Genomic DNA, 16508 nt, shown 5'->3' with positions numbered 1-16508 from the left:
CTCCCTCTCTCCCTTCCACAAAAGAAAACAAATCCATTAGTGAAATTAGTGAAATCACAGCCAAAAGGTGAACACGTAACTTTTGTTGCCATTCCTTTCTTTTGTTGTCTTCGCTTAGTGCTTGCCTTACAATGCACCAAATAAGTCAGGCAGCAAAACAGTGAAGAGAAAACAGCAGAGAAAAAGATGCTGCACCTACAACACTGCTGGCCTCTCGGGTCAGCAAAAAACCACACAAGCTATTTTGCAACCCAGAAAGGCAGGGAAAAATTGGAAGATGATATAAAAAGAGTGCTATTTTCAAGGGCACTGGTTTGGCCCTCAAACAGAAAACTGTTATCTGATACCACTTTTACCTCTATTTCATTTTTCAGTCATACACAGTATACTCAACTAGAGGTCATAATAGGTACTTCTCATCTGATTACTGTGGAAGACTATGAGTACTGCATGAAGAGGAGTTTTGTTTTAAACACAAGTCTTGCTCAGCTGAAAGGGAATGGCTGCTTTATTTCCCTACACATATGTATGTAAAGGTTTCAAATGAACAACTTAGAAGAGATTACATATTTGCATATTTCAAAGGCACAGGTCCTCAGACATTCCTCTAACTCCACACATACTGCTGATACTTAATAACAAAAGAGGAACCCTTCCATACTAGACTTGAAAAATTTGCTTAAATGGTTCCCACTCATGTCTACAACATAAAGCAAAAGAAATTATTCTAATCTCTCAGCCTACTGGTATTTATTGCCTTGGTTGGCTGGTTTACCTTTCAGAGAAGACTGAGACTAAATCAGTGGCATAGACTGCCACTTATTAATCACTACTATTAATAAAATTAATAACTACTGGGAAATTAACAGCAAGTTCTGAGTCAACAATACATGACTCACTACAGGCTAAAAAGAACTTTTTCAGCATCCCACACAATGAAGAAAGACATCCAAAGCCACATCACGATGTTCCTCTGAAGACAGCTGAAGGAAACTCTCCAGGCTCTAAAACTGATGAATGGCTTCACCGTGAGCATATCAGAAAGGCACAAGATATGAATGCCTTTTATTCCTAAAGGATGTGCCAGCAGCCCCTACCCAGCATCCAGTTTGCAGCTATTGTGTGCATCCAAAGAAGGCAAAGAGAAACCACCAAAGTCTTTTCAAAGGCTGAAAGGAGGAAGAAACTAGTCCTTCCTGGCCCTGGTGGAATCAGATGCAGCCAACACACAGCAAGGGAGAGACTTTTCAGTTCTAGAAATATTAAGATGAAAAAACACTCCAAAACAAAAAACAGCCAACCAACCACCCAAAAAACCACCACCAACAGCAAACAAAGCAACACCCCCCCACCACACGCAAAAAATGAATTAAAAAATTTAAGCTTCAGTGATGTCCACTGAAATCTAAATACACCCATAGGCAAGACAGTTCTCTCCTTAAACCATCTTCCAGACTAAACAATATCTGAGCTCATCCTTTTCTTATGCTGGTTGGACTACAACTCCCCAGCTCATGCAGGTCTCTGCCAAGCCTGGCAGGCAGTAAAACGCTGTCAGCAAGGCCAGACAAGCTTTGGAGGTCATCAAGTCTCTCTGCAGGCTTCGAAAAAAATGTTTCACTCTCAGGTTATGAAATTTTCCAATACCAGGCATGATGCACAGCTCTTTAGATCCATTTGAGCCACAGAGCTTTGCTGAGCTTTAGCAAATCAAAATTTCCCTCAAAGAAGCCTCAATCTGTCAAAAATGATGTTCAGTCTTTTGATAGATCAGGTCCTGGGTGCCCGCTTCTTACCACTGATGGGAGTGTGTCACAGTGTGGCTGCTCCTGGCACTCAAGGACACTGCTATGACAATGCTCATAGCTTGATTTTGAAAAAAAGCACCGGAAAACGGGAATTTTTTTTTCTCTTTTCTGGACACTTACTGTATGTACCATCCAAGAATCCCAAATCCTCTGGAAGTGTCGTGCAAACCTCACAACACCCAGCGGAGAGAAGGTAACTTTACAGAACCTGATGCAGCTAGGATGTGGGACTTGCCCCAGATCAGAGAGGTTATCAGTGACAGATTCAGCTCTGAATCTGCATTCTGCTGGCGTACAAACCCACACCTTCACTGAAAGACTACACATGTCTCTACAGTGCACTGAAGAACAAATCTTACGCTCAGTTTTGATAAAAAGGTATACAAAGCAGGCAGGGAAAGCAAGGCAGAGCACAGTGACAAACAGGGAACACACACAAAAAAGGTAAAATGTCGGCATCACTTACAGGAGCTGCGTTGTTTTTCACTGTGACGCTCGGAGTTGTGGCTCTTAGGGCCCCGCTCACACCATGGTAGTACTTGAAGCAGATCTTTGTTTCAGCTAAAAAAAAAAAAAAAATAAAAATAAAGAAACGGATTATTTAAGATTAGAAGACCTGCCAGGGAGAAGCTGTGTGATCAGTTGCAGCTCACAGGCACAAGACTGGCAAGCAGTTAAGATTTGGAATGGTTCGTTCTGGCTGGCTGGCATGACAGGATACCTCCTGCCTCTCATCTTCCTCTTCGCCAGAGTGAAATTTTGAGTTTGGTTCCTGTGATTCAAAATAGTTCAAACCCAAACCTCTCCTGAGCAGCAGTTACGACAGACAGACCTCGGAGCACCTGAGTAGACTCTTATAGCTACATTAGGAAGAAAAAAAGTAGGAACAGATAAACCCTCGCTGTTCAGACATACCAAACACTAACGCGCTAAGGAATTGGGAAACTTTTTGAGGACAATGAGACTGCATAGTTGCTCACTGACAGGTTTCACTGTGCCAATTTGTTCTGGCCTCGGTCAGGGCAAGGACACAGATCTCCACAAATTAACTGTTCTGTTGGTTTTAAAGTGTTTTTCAGAGACAGCAGAGTACCACCAGCCCCTGCCTTAGTGTATTTCCACTGGCTTCCAAAGATTTAGATGAGGTGAGGAACACAGGAAAGATCATGATTTTGGGCACTGCCATTCAAATAAATAACATTAAGTGAGGGAAACTCATTTCAATACCTGTGTCAAGGCATATAAGTGAAAATAGCTTCTTGCTAATCAGCCCTTCACAACCCCCTTTCTTGCGTGCTAAAAGGAGGAAAGACAGTTTCGTCCAGCTTCTCTGTTGGACTGTGACTACAAACAGATGTGAATTGCCAGCATTTGCCATGATCCTGGCTCCCTTTCTCGCCTGGAACCTGCTGGAGCACATCCTGGCCTGCCTTCTGGCAGCAATGATCCACTCATATATGTAACAGGTGTGTTCCTTGGATCCGAAAAACACCTGTTTAAATAAAAGCAGCACTCACATTTTCTGGTTTTAACTGGAAAACGCCGAGGAAATTTTCGTATGTTCCATAAAATACTTGAAGGTTGCTCTTCCTAATCAAGTTTCTCCCTAACACCTGCTCTGCAGCTGCTGCTGAAGCCCAAGGAGAACACCAGCCTTTGCCTGCAGAGCCCCAACATTTAGGAAAATGATAAAGAAATGCCAACTATGTGGCATAAACACAACGTGCATTAACATAAAAACTGTATTGCAGTTTTAACACTAGTAACAATACAAGCTAAATCACTGCAGCTGTGGCAAAAGGTGATGTGATGTTAAGAGCTGGGACTTTGGTGCTGTGATCTGCTGTTTGCTAGATCCAAGAAACAACCACGCAGGGCTCCAAGTGGAAGCAAAACTCGGAGACTTGAAAAGTGGTGGAAGCTCTCAAAAGCACTCTTAATTCACAACTGGGCCCCAAACAAACTTCTGCAAATTCGAGAGACTCACTGGAGGTGTCAGTGCAGCTGAGCAAGCAACCCTGTTGTTGCACCTGGGAGCAGCAGTTGTTTCCTTTAAGCAGCAAAAAAAAAAAAAGCTGGATGAGCCCGTGGGACTGAAAAACTGCAAGTCCAGATTGAATTTTCACGTTGTAATTTTCTCTACAGGACTTTTAACAGCTCAGCAGCTAACTCATTTACTCGCTGAGAGGACAGCAAAAGCTGAGGGTATCACAATAGCTAAAACATGCAGTTCTCACCAATTATTCAAATCTTAATTTTCCTCTCCCCTGGAGATTTTTAGCTACAGTTTGCATGGAACATTGAGAGCTAGAATAAAAAGAAGTTTTCTTTCCTTTTTTTTTTTCTTTTTCTTATTTTTTTTAAATTTTTATTAACTTGTATAGTTAATAAAATATAACTTCAGGTACTAGGCTGCATGACAATGTTCAGACCCCACAGCAGGAAATCTTGTCTTAGATTACAAGTAGAAAATCAGTTACCATGTACATTGGGAAACTATGGTTTAAAAGAACCCATTTAATTAAAAAAAAAAATATTAGTCAGAGGCAACACAAGGATAAAATAATATATCAATATGTAGTTAATCTGGATATTAGTACTACTTTCAAGGACAAAAGGATTACTAAAATGACTAAATGTGTCTTTGGAAAGAACCCTGTGAGTATTGAGGGTTCCTCTCACTTTCACACAACTACTATTTCTAATTAAATTTGCAACCAAACTGCCTTCATAGAGGTGCGAACTGGCAAGAAAGCAATTCAGAATGATGTACGTGTCACACTCAATCCAAAACAGTGGCAGAGGTGGAGCCATTCACCAGGCAGTAGTTGAGGTGGTGATTAATGAACATCCAAAGTTTCATTCAGGGAACAGATCTGAGGGCAGAAAGTCTCAGAGAGGCCTTCACAGGTTGAGAAGTTGCACTAGAAGCTTCAGGGGAAGAACGTTTTCTGGGTTCCTCCCTCTCCTTTTTGCTCATTTCATTTTCCGATTCAAAATATTAGGAAAAAGCCCATTTACAACAGAGAAATGAAATTTTAACAAATATAAAGCTTGCAAAATTATACACAGTTTCTTTATGTGCAAAAAAAGACCTCGTTGGGTATTTTTTTTGGCTGGGAACCATCCTTTCCAAATAACACTGTTGGTGCAACGTTTTTCACTGCCACAGAGTCCTAACGTTTTAATCCATCTGAAGATTGCTCTTGTATTCCTGAATCACCTCTGAGACATTTTTGAAACAGATGCAGACATTTGCTGGCTTGGTACCACTGCCTCTGCAGATGAACAGAAAGCACTGGAAGTACAAGTGAAGCAGTGATATAAATTAACCTGAATAGTATCCAGCTGGCATTTGTAAATATTATGTACTTACAAAGATGTTCGCATTGTAGTCTTGTAGATTAGCTTGTTCTGGAATAAAGGAGACCATTTAACTCTGTCCTGATGCCCTTGCTACATGGCACAGTGCACAGGTCAGGAGCAGGTGTTGTCCATTTAATCCCCAGTTATAAATAAATGTGTGCCATTGTTATTTTCATCTCTAATTATGAGTAGCAGCTCACTGGATCCCATAATGAAGTTATGATGTGAAGGTCAGAAATGAGGTTAAATGAGGTTAAAATCTTCTTTCGATTAGCAAAAACGGCAGTGAGACTGGTAAATCTTCCAAGAGATGAGATGTCTAAAGGTGCTCAGAAATACTCATGCCCATTGACAACTAGCACACTTATCAGTAATTTTCATGGATCAAGAGGAGATAAAATCTAGTATGGTCTGATGATGAATTGCAGTTGGAGGTATTGAAAGTTTAAAGTCTCTAAGAGGTGTCCTAGTACTCATCATCCAGCCACTTCCCTGTCAGTGTTACTACTCCTGTTGGTTTATTCGATAACCTTTCCCTCTAAAATAATTCCATTCCTACTCATCTTCCTCATTCCTTCAGATTTGTCAAAACTGCCCAAAAGTTCACTTGCTCTTGTAATCTTATGTCCCTTTATTTCAAATCTGATATATCTGATGTCAGAGGCTTAGCTGACATCCATAAAGGTGGATTTATTCTCCCAAATATAAAAAAAAATGCGCTCTGCCAGGATTATGTTTCCCTTGTTAAGCTTAAAAAAAAAAACACAAACAAAACCAAAACAGAAGATACTAATGAGTATTGCAAGGAAAACTAAATTATATTCTTTGGGGGAGGCAGGAAGCATCGTTGGTGTTTGACAGGAGCGTGTGATACACCTGGGGCACTTCCACAAGCTTGTTGTGATTTACTCCCATTATACTTTTGGTTTCAATTAAATAGCTGAGGTGACTAGGCATTAGCTAAGCATTTCTCAGGGAAGGAAGGCCAGTCTTAAAAACTGAGTCATTGGTGATCAAGTCAATCTATTACTAAAAGAGTTGTTGTCACTCTTTCGGGCAAACATTGTGCATAAAAAATGAGAGGTGTCAAAACGAGTAATGAAGAGGTGGCTGTCTCTGGTAAGCAGGTGGGAACCAAGTGGACCAAATCAGACAGCAAAGCAATTAAGTTATGAGTCATAAAGCTTTCCCTAGAGAGGAGCCAGAAGAGGAATAAACAAACATATGATGCTGTGCTACACTCATCTTGAACTAAAGTAGCCACGGTGATCTCTGTAAGAGGAGATACAACCTGTCAAAGTGAAGACAATGAAAGGGAGAACTGTTTGAATACAATGTGGAAATTGGGAGAGGCGTGTGGAAAAAAACCAAAACAAACCAAAACAAAACAACAAACAGGACAAGGAATAAACAATGGAAAGCCAAAACAGAGGGAGATTAAAGGCAGTTTACATGAGGTGTTACAGTACTGGAACTGAAAAAGCAACGTCCTGAAGGGGAGGAGAGGACTGAGATGACAACAGAATCACTGCACAGAGAGAGTGAGACAGGGGACAGGGAGGAGGGACTGTCTAAACAAGACTAAATGAGAAGAAAGCAGGGAAAAGGAAACAAGACAAGGAAAGTCAGAACAGGGAAAGAGTTAGCAAGTCAAACCTGAAGAAGAAAGAAATAAAAGTGCCTCCTCAGTGAGATGTGGGGTTTCACAGGTGGCTGCTGTTACAGCTCATACATTGTGCTCCATGCATCCTGGAGGTCTCACTGAGGGACGTTTTTTTTTTCTTTCTTCTCAGGTCTTTCTTACTCTTTCCCTCACAGTATTGGTTTAGTATCACAACCACCTATGGTTTTCCAAAAGCGCCTCAGTTTTTAGACAGCTAACAGTTTAAAAAACCAAACAAGGCCTAAACAGATGTGCTTCTTTAATCCCTGTTGCAGAATGTCTTCCAATTTTCTGATGGCTTTTTCCTTGCCCTGCTCTACGAGGTGCAAAAAAACCATACAACAGACTTCTTTGGAGAAATTGTGAGATTAAAGGTTTTAAAGTCTTGCCTTTCAGATAATTCTAATACTTCCTGCCAAGAAGCAAAAAAGTACCTGGAGCAACAATTAAGGCTGACCAGTTCGTATCAATAATTTTGGGCACAAACGTTTGCATGGAAACTGCAATAGCTAAAAAATAAGCAGTACAACACTCAGAAAATTTCTAATCGAGATTCAACTTAAGCAAAAAAAAAAAAAGCAAACTTGCCAGGACACAGAAATGCACAGTTAGAACCTCAATTCAAATAACCTTAATTCTGCACCAATAACGTATTTCGGTATTTGTCGTTGTAACTGATGTGTGAACAACAGATCAGATTATCCCAGTATTTTTTTTTAATCTTGAGAAGGTGCTGTCGCTTCCCAAGGGTCGTGCATTGAGGACTGGAGTTATCTCCTCTATAACAGGAGAGCTGACTAATTATCATTTACTGTATCATTGATTTTTTTTGTTCTGTTGTTATTTGTGATCCGTTGATACTCTTCGTTATCGACTTTCACTTTTGCTTCCTTTGCTTGATAATTTGACTCAGCAACTACCTGCCTCCAACCACGATAAGAGTAGTACACACAGCTCTGATTTCAATAGGCTGTTGCTTATGTGCTACCCTCCTAAAAACTGTCCTATTGGCAAGACTGATTACTAAAGAATTGGTATCAGCTGGAAGGGATGTGTGCTTATACATTCCAGCAATTTTTTATGTTCCTCTTTACAGGCAGTACATCCAGCATTGCTGATCACTAAAGTTGCTGAAATTTTTCATTATAAACCTTGCTTTCAGATGCTTATACATTTTCAAAGATACATATATTTGGAATAACATTTTGCATGTTGGATGTCGGCCTCACATCTACAGAGATGCACAACAAGGAAATTTTATCCAGAACTTTTGTAGCTGAGGGTAAGGGAAAACCAACGGGTTTTTACACATGAAAGATTTCTGAAGACATTTCCTTTTACCCCCCAACTCAATATGGAGAAGTCACCATACTAAGCATATATCTCCTGGTGTTCCTGTAAAAGGACATTAAAATTCATCTAACTTACAAGCCTCTCTAAAAAATTCAGTTTGATATGCTCATTTGAGATATCTTTGGTTTCACCATCTAAATGCCCAGGAAATCCTAGCTATGCCAGAACAAAACCAGGTCAGATGGTGAAGAAAAAACCCCTGTGATCTGTGGTGGTCATAGGCTTCACAGTAGGAACACTATGCATATATGGGGGGCTCTTGTGTTCAGGCTCCCAATTAGGCAACCACAGGGAGATGTCAATGGGGGATTTAAGGTAGTCTGGTGGCTAAAATTGTCACCAGACAGACAGGGGTTGGAACACATTAAAATGTGAAGCCATCCAGTGGCCTCTGTGATAGTAGAGTTCATCACAGACACAGGAATTTACCATCAAAGTGCCCAGCAAGTCCGGCATTTAGATTGACAAGTAGGGTCAGGGCAGGTGGAACGAGGCTGAGTAGATCAAATCAACTCTTCCACAGATACTCATCACAGGAAAGGTCAGTGGAAGGGTGGCAGTGCCCAGACAGTAGTTACAGACACTAACTGTCTTCAATAAAAAGGTGCTCTAGCCCTTTTGTGGCTAGGAACAGAACCTGCAGTTTGTGCTGGCATGTGCCCTCCAACTATTACCCCATTTCTTAAATTGTATTGTATAACATGAGTAACAGATTTGAAATTTGGGGTGCTCAGACAGCTCACCTGCTTGAAAATAATAACTTCCTCCTAAAATCGTCTTCAGGTGAGGGGTAGGTGAGGGTCCGGGGGTAGGGAAGGACAAGGACTCAACCTTAAAATTGCTGGCACTGAGTCATCTCTCCTCCTATTTTAACCAACAGAACTATTTTTTCCATATTCATAAAGACAGCAGGATTCAGGCCAGGGCAGGCAAGAATTTTATCTGTTCATTTACAGTCAACCCCAACTGTGATATCTATCTGCTCTGCCCTTATGGGCTGCTGTAAAGAAATGACTGATAGGCACCAGTCTGGATGAATAAAAGTGGGGAAGGGGGGGATTGTAACAACTTACCTGTCTTTCATCAGGACAAGGAAGAGCTGTTTGAGAGAGACATTTCAGTCATTGCAAACAACAAATTATAAGGGCTGCACTAAGACTGAGACTTTAATGAAATTCCAGAGCCTACAGGCGGTCTAATGTTTTTATGCAAATCAGCTTAACGATGAGTTTTTCACTATGAGCATTAGCAAGCAAGCAATTTATTTGAGAAAAACTTGCAGTCATCAAAGCATTTTTAACTGTGTGATAGCTGAGTCCATAAAAACCGAAAAACATGCCTGAAGTTTGCTCTCTGATCCTTATCATTTGTGTGCAGTGCATGACAATCAACACTGAAGGCAAAACCAAACACATGGTTCATCTATTTAAGGGGGAGATGATCTAAAATTACTTCTGAAATGCAATGATTACAACAGGCTAAGTTTTCAAATAACACTTTTGTTTAAAAATGGCTCATCATCTTGGTTACAATGGACTCAACATTTCTTTATCAAAACTGAATAGTAGAGAAAAAATTCCTACGCCTCCAGTGCACTGGAAACGAGCCCTTTCTGCCTCACATGCAGAAAGCCATCTGCTTCACTGTATTAGTGGCCCCTTAGCTACAGGAGAGTCACTGGCATATTCAGGGAAATAATCTGAGCTGGAGATACAGTGCCTAATTGAGTTCTCAGTTACACCAATATATAATAAACCACTACACAGAGAAACAGAAAATAAATGTATAGAAACACTGACACCCCTGAGCTTTGTTCTGAGTATCAGCACAGGCATTGTGAAGGCAACTCAGAGATGACAGAGAAAGGTATAAACTCAAAACTAAACAATAAGGCCCAGATCCTCAAAAGAGAAGGGACAGGCAGAGCTGGGGACCCCTGTCCTCTATACAGCCACTGGGTTGTCCCAGATGAAGCAAGCTTTTATCAGTTGTCCCTATCACAATATATCCTTGGACTTCCAGGTATTACATCTGCCTCAAGTTAACTGTCTGTTAGAGGAGATGTCTTTGAACCATCAGCTCTTCGCTTTTATCAGGGCAATAGTAGTTTAAAGTCTTAATTAAATACATATGACTGGATTATGCCTTCAGGCACAGCTTTGAGCAAGAGATAACGCACCAACTTCAGAAGCCAAGTGCCTCAAACACAGCCCTCTCCATCGCATGTTTTTATTCTCCTTGATCTTAAAACAGGGGTGGACCTTTGGATTTATGGAAGCAGAAAAATCAGCTTTATGATCAACTATTAGTATTTAGGAAGGCATAAGCCAGAACTCTACCTGGTGCATGCTTTGTGAAGGGAGAGGAAAGCATGAAAAGGGACACCTTTGAAGTCCAAATGTGGCCAATTAGGGAGGAAATCAGGGAGGATTCATGTTTCCATTTACACTAGTAGCAGTTTAATTCAAGGCACCTGCTACAGCACTTGCTGAGCTGGTCTTTAATCACATGTTTGATAAGCACAACCAAATTTCCCATTAGAAACAGAACATTCCCTTGAGTCAGTATTTCACTTTTTCCCTAAGAAAGAGATCTTTGAAAACATTAGTGCGGAAACAAACCATCGGGGTGCTCACCATTTCCCCTGCTCCTCTTACATGCTACATCCTTTCTCTTGTTACTGTGCCAACTCTGCCACTCAGAAGCCCTATCTATTCCCCTTTTTTAACACCTAACATCTTTTCAGTCACTCTAAGAATGCTTCACAACAACAATTGCTTCACAGCATAAGTCAGCTGCCAGACCATGCAATATCAAAACTCAGTGCTCACTCTGACTGGGAGCTACTTCAGTCAGTCAAGCATGTGCCATGCAGTATACAAGTGGAGTCTAGCAACTGAGTCCTTGAGCAACAAGATGTGAATGTTACCCAGAAAAAAATCCTTTGCACTTGGATGTAAAAGAGAAGCCAAGAGCTTAGCACTACTATTCACGGTACCATAAAAGGGCTGCTTTTCTATTTTAATACCTTTATTGTACTTCCGTATGCACACATTCCTTGTCTCTACTCATATCTAAATATATTTTTAGCCTAACATTTCCGTGACAACAAAACAAAAATGGTTAATTTTATAAGATGGTGGAGAGAACATTCAAAATGCTTGTAGAAGCAGCTTCCTGGTGCTCCAACTGTTTCAGTTACCCACTACACGAAGCACGTTATTGTATGTTGCTTCTACTTCTGATCATCGAATTAAAAAACTAATTTTGAGTGATTAAGAGAATTATGCATCATGAAAAGTCATAAAACAAAGGCTGTTAATTGCTGAAGGCCAGTATTTGAGGCTGTGGCATTAAAGGCAAGGAAAAAAACACCCGGGAGCGACCCAAAGAAAGGCATGCACCTCTTCCTTCATCTGAGGGTTATTTGTCTTATTTGCATGTTACCTAACAGGTCTACAAAATGTGAGGAGAAAAGGAGGACAGCTGCACCTGTGTTTTGGCACTGTAACTCTACTAAAGGCAAAAGGCAGTCACAGCACAGTAACAGTGCAGTGGAGCTTGAGATCTCTGGCACACCAGTTCCTGGCTTCACATTATCATCTTGAAAACATTTTATTCTTTCCCACATTACTTTTTTTCCTTCTTTACAGAAAAGAAACGAGCAGCACAGGACAATATGTAATTCTAGCATTAAATACCTCTAACATTATTAAATACAAGGGTGAAATGAGTAGTCTTACACTGCAATTACCCAATAACCAAAATTCCTCCAAGTTCAGTTGTTCTAAAGAACAGCATTCTTTGAGTCTTTTTCTTAGTACACCAAGGACTTACCTGGGTAGGTCTTGTAAGCATTAATTAAACAGAAGAAAAGAGACTTGTGTGTCTTCACAACACAGAGCAGCTCTCCTGTTTACACAGCAGAAACATCTATAATTAATTGAGTTCACCCACTCACAGCCATGAGCCTTGAATAAAAGCTACATGCCAGCTATGCTGCTGAGCTACGGTTTCTTTCCTCCCCTCTCCTTTTAGCCTTACAAATGCTTTGCTTTACAGGGCCCATCTTCCTTCCATTTGGTGAGACATCACAGGCAGGGAAAGTGCACTCATGTCCTTTCATTCTACCGGAGCCTTGTGAACCGTGGCCCTGGCTGGCAAAAACCAGTCAGTGGGATGCCTTGGCAAACACAGAATACAGACTATGCCCAGTGTATAGGGCAGGTGCTTGGTCCTACGACGCTCAGCATGTGAAATTCCTTTTCAGGAAAGCAGTGCACAGGCAGTTCTGCCCACAGAGATGATGCCAAGTTGTGTTCAGGCTCCAGACAGCTCAGGATCTGAATCGACTTAGAAAGGTTCACACCAGAAGGAGAATTAAGGCTGGAGCTTGGCAGAGGTACGTCTGAACCCTGTCTGATGCTTTCCAAAGATCAGTGAGAGAAGGAAAAATCTTTTCATCAGAAAAATTAGTCTTAGCAGAACCAATGAATTTTGAAACAACTGCTTTTGACTGTAGTTGGATCCACGACTGTATGTGCTCATGGAACACATCACTGAGCCTCTCTGCTTTCTTATATAAAGAGGAGACAGACCCAGCACACACTGGCTCTTCTAAAGCTTACCCACAAAGTCATCTTCCATGGGAAACATATTATGAGACTTTTGTGATTCAGTGTACAACTTCAAAAGTAGAAGCAGAAAGCAAGAAACTTGGTTCCATTTGATTGAGCCACTCTACACTGAATGATTTCTTATATTTTGGCTTGAGATGGCTCCCGTGTGGCTGCTCATCCTTTCAGAAAACCCCTTTTCACAGGGGCATTTTGATTAGGTGCCACTGCTACGGTGCCTGTTGTTAATTTCCCTGGGAATTTATAAGACAAAGCACAAGTGATCAAGAAGGAAAAGATCAAAAGGCTGCAAGGAAAGAGGTATTATACCTGTTATTACTTCTCAATTTAAAGCTCCCTCTGCAATCTCCTATTTCAAGAACTTTTTTTTTTTTTTTCCTTTTCTAAAATACCAACTTCTGTTCACCCTTTATTTGCAATCTAATAATTAGGGAAGGAAATTGCTGTAATTTGCAAAATGAAACATGACTTTTTAAAACCCCCCAAAAAACCAAAAAATCCAAAAGTATCTCACATAATATGAGTAAAAGAAAAGGGGCCACAAATAGGTTATACTAAGTTGAAGGGCAAGATAAAATATCCTGACTACAATAGAGACCAGTGAATCTAATGCTGGGTGCATTGGATGAGTGTATTTGTTTTCAAGTGCAATTAAAATATGGAACTGGGGGGGGGGGGGAAATTACTATGAAACAGATGCTGCATTTGTGCAGGTTAAAAAAAAAATTACTATCTTGTGACATTAGTGAAATAACAAGGAAAGGAATAACCAAATTTCAACAAGCAAGGGGACAAAGAATCCTAGGCAGCCTAGACAAGATACTGCAGTGTGTAGAAGATTTATTCTCAGGAAGTACCACTGGGAGACTGCAAAAAATGGTCTTCAAATCACTGTTTGTTCCTATTGATTGTAAAACTGCATACAGACACCAGCATGTCCACCACCAGAAGGTGTCTGGCACATGCTCTCTGACTTTGCAGAACCTGCGTCACCCCTTTGCCGTCTCTGGCAGAAACAAGCTGAGCGTTCACATGAAACGCTTCAACACCAGGAAACCTGGGCTCCTTTCGAACCTCTGCCACTGACTTACTGTAGTAGTCTCACTCTTTCACAACTCAATTGATAAAAATTATACTTGTGGCAACCCAACCCAAGGAGAGAAGAGCATAAGCGTTTGCCAGTCCTTCCATAAGCCAGTTTGCATAACAATGCGGCTCTTCTTCACTGACAGGAGAATAATGTTCTCTCCTGCAAAGCAACGCTCATGACCACAATCTGGGGGGGCCCTAACAAGTGCATTGGCACCTGAGAAAACAGCAGCTCAGCAACAGTTAAATTCTCAGCAGGTTTATGGTGCAGGTGGACACTGCCTCTCTAGAGGTAAGGCACTACACGTACACCTTTCTGCTAGCCTGAAGGGATTGGATTGAGCAGGTCAGCGCAGGATTTAGCCCTACTTATTACTTAAGCTGCAATCAGTCAGGTCACTCTAAAATTGAAAGCTACATTCCCAATTTCTTTTAAAGTATTTGTTTGTTTGAATCTACCTTGTTCTTGTTTTCCTGTAAATCACAGACAGGTTTGTACTTTAAAATCTCCTGGGCTGTAAGCCTGTCACTCCTTGTATTATGAATTCCACTGAGAGAAAAAGGTGGGGTTTCACCAACATCAGGAGAACTGGAGCTGTAACTGCCTCTTGAAACCAATCTCATTTGTTGAGATGTTCAAAACCACATCTAGGCCACATCCCATCCACGATTCTGTTGCTTGTCTGTTTTAAAATACAAACCCCAATTCCAAGAAGGTCATAGAAAAGCATTTGCAGGTAACAGGTTTTAGTACACTCACCAGCTCAAAACAGAATCTATAAAAAGCATACTGTAAATTCAAGTATCCTTTTTACTGCTGCCAGCAAACATGGCATTTTTGGCATTTGGGAAGCATACTGTGAGACTTTTGTGATTCACTGTACAACTTCAACAGTAGAAGCAGAAAGCAAGTAACTTGGTTGCATTTGATTAAGGCACTCTACAGTGAATGATTTCTTATATTTTGAGAGCAGAAAAAGAAAGGGTATTAAACAGAGCCAAGAAGGAAGTTTTGAGACCCCAGGAAAGAAATAAGCTGTCTTCCTGGTTTCAGTTTTTTCAATTTTAAGAGGAGAGATAATGATTCCAGGATGGGTTTGCAATAGACTGGTTTGTAGGTTTTTTTTCCCCTCTCATACCTCTGGGAATTTCTAGTCTGAAAACCAAACACTTGAAGTCTCACCTGCTGTGAACCATCACCTCATACAAACCAATGGATCCATTCTCGTTCACACACACAGAAATACCCAGCCTCTTGTTTTTTCAAGTAGAGGTGCTTTCCTAGCACACATTTATTCCAAATCTGAAGTCTCAAGTAGGCCAGCATAAAATGGGCATTTTTACCATGTCAGTTTGGTTTGTCAAAGAAAGCACGTGTGCACATACACTGTCCTCACTTGAGAACATCCAACAAAGTGCCTCACAAAGATTCCAAGAGAGGTAAATGTGTTTCCAGTATTGTTGTTTCATAATTTTAAAGGGCTCATTTTCCCACTTCCTTTCTGTCTTGGAGAATATACCTACCATAAAGTGACTTTCCTGACCTAAGGGAGATGGCAGAGGAGGCTGGCAGATTACTTTGAGTCAGCTGCCAGCATGCAGGAATCTTTATGTCAGCCTTGACAAGCTGTGGTTTCTAAAATTAAACTAAGTAAATTTTAGTCCACTGCACGACAAAACCTGCTGGAAAATTTTGTGTTTGATTTAGCCTTTTAAATATTTCCCAACATCTAGACTGTATGCCTCTTCCACACCAGTCATCAAAAGTCTGATTCATCTTGTTAAAGCCAACAGAAAAACTCCCACTCAGTGGGATCTCAGTAGACAGAGACCACACCTACCTCTTCTCATTTTCCTTCAAAAAGAAACAGTTTTCTCAGCTGTAATCTGTTCCTTGCACATCCACATGTCACTCAGTCCTGCTGCCCTTTCCCAAAATATTTCTAAAGCTCCTACAATCTTTCTGTTTGAAAATAGCAGCCAGGTAACAAAAACAAAGATCTGCTAAATGCACCACCAACTGGATTTATATTCCACAGCACATTACAGGCATGGGACACCTAAATCATTTATGCATGTCACAGAAGTATTACTTGGCATTTCACTGCAGCTCAAATGCAACAAATTTATGAAATTTAGAAAAAGAAATAGATCTGCTAAAGAAAAACCAGATTCTACTTCCCAAAACGAACAGAACTTAGATAGGCTAGTTCAGAGGCACAAACTTTTATCTTTGTATGTATTATATGTATTTAAAAGGCTTTCACTGAGCCATTTTCAACAGAAGGAAGCACAATATGAGATTTTTAATCCACTGAAGCAGCTCAGCGCACTTCATAGAGAAGCTGTAATTTCAGAGGTGCTGGCTAGCAGTGTTCTGGTTAAGGATGAGTTGGGGGGTTCGTTGTTAACCCAGTTTTCATGGTTTCATAGCTCAGTTTGAAGACACCCATGCACTGGCCTCAAACCACCACAAAACAAATTTCTTCCCAGTAGCAATTTATTTAGTTACTTTTTCTTCTTGAAAAAATGCAAGGAGAAAGAGGAAATTATATTAAAATTTTCACGTTTCTCTATAAATTTATATCAGTG

General features: G+C 40.6%; 1 protein-coding gene across 1 annotated transcript in view; it reads right to left on the bottom strand.

The window, feature by feature from the left end:
- Window positions 1–16508, bottom strand: part of LOC114067906 (E3 ubiquitin-protein ligase HECW1-like) — a gene marked incomplete at its 3' end in the record, with an annotated part of 142186 nt that overhangs the window by 23798 nt on the left and 101880 nt on the right. The window contains exon 4 of the mRNA XM_027903661.1: window positions 2275–2369. Coding sequence (XP_027759462.1) covers window positions 2275–2369 — 95 coding nt within the window. The remainder of the gene's footprint in view (window positions 1–2274; window positions 2370–16508) is intronic.

This window comes from Empidonax traillii, unplaced genomic scaffold (assembly GCF_003031625.1).
Source record: "Empidonax traillii isolate 1590-97213 ecotype Southwest subspecies unplaced genomic scaffold, ASM303162v1 scaffold988:size217796, whole genome shotgun sequence".
NCBI lineage: Eukaryota > Metazoa > Chordata > Aves > Passeriformes > Tyrannidae > Empidonax > Empidonax traillii.
This window is presented reverse-complemented; position numbering and strand designations above follow the sequence as displayed.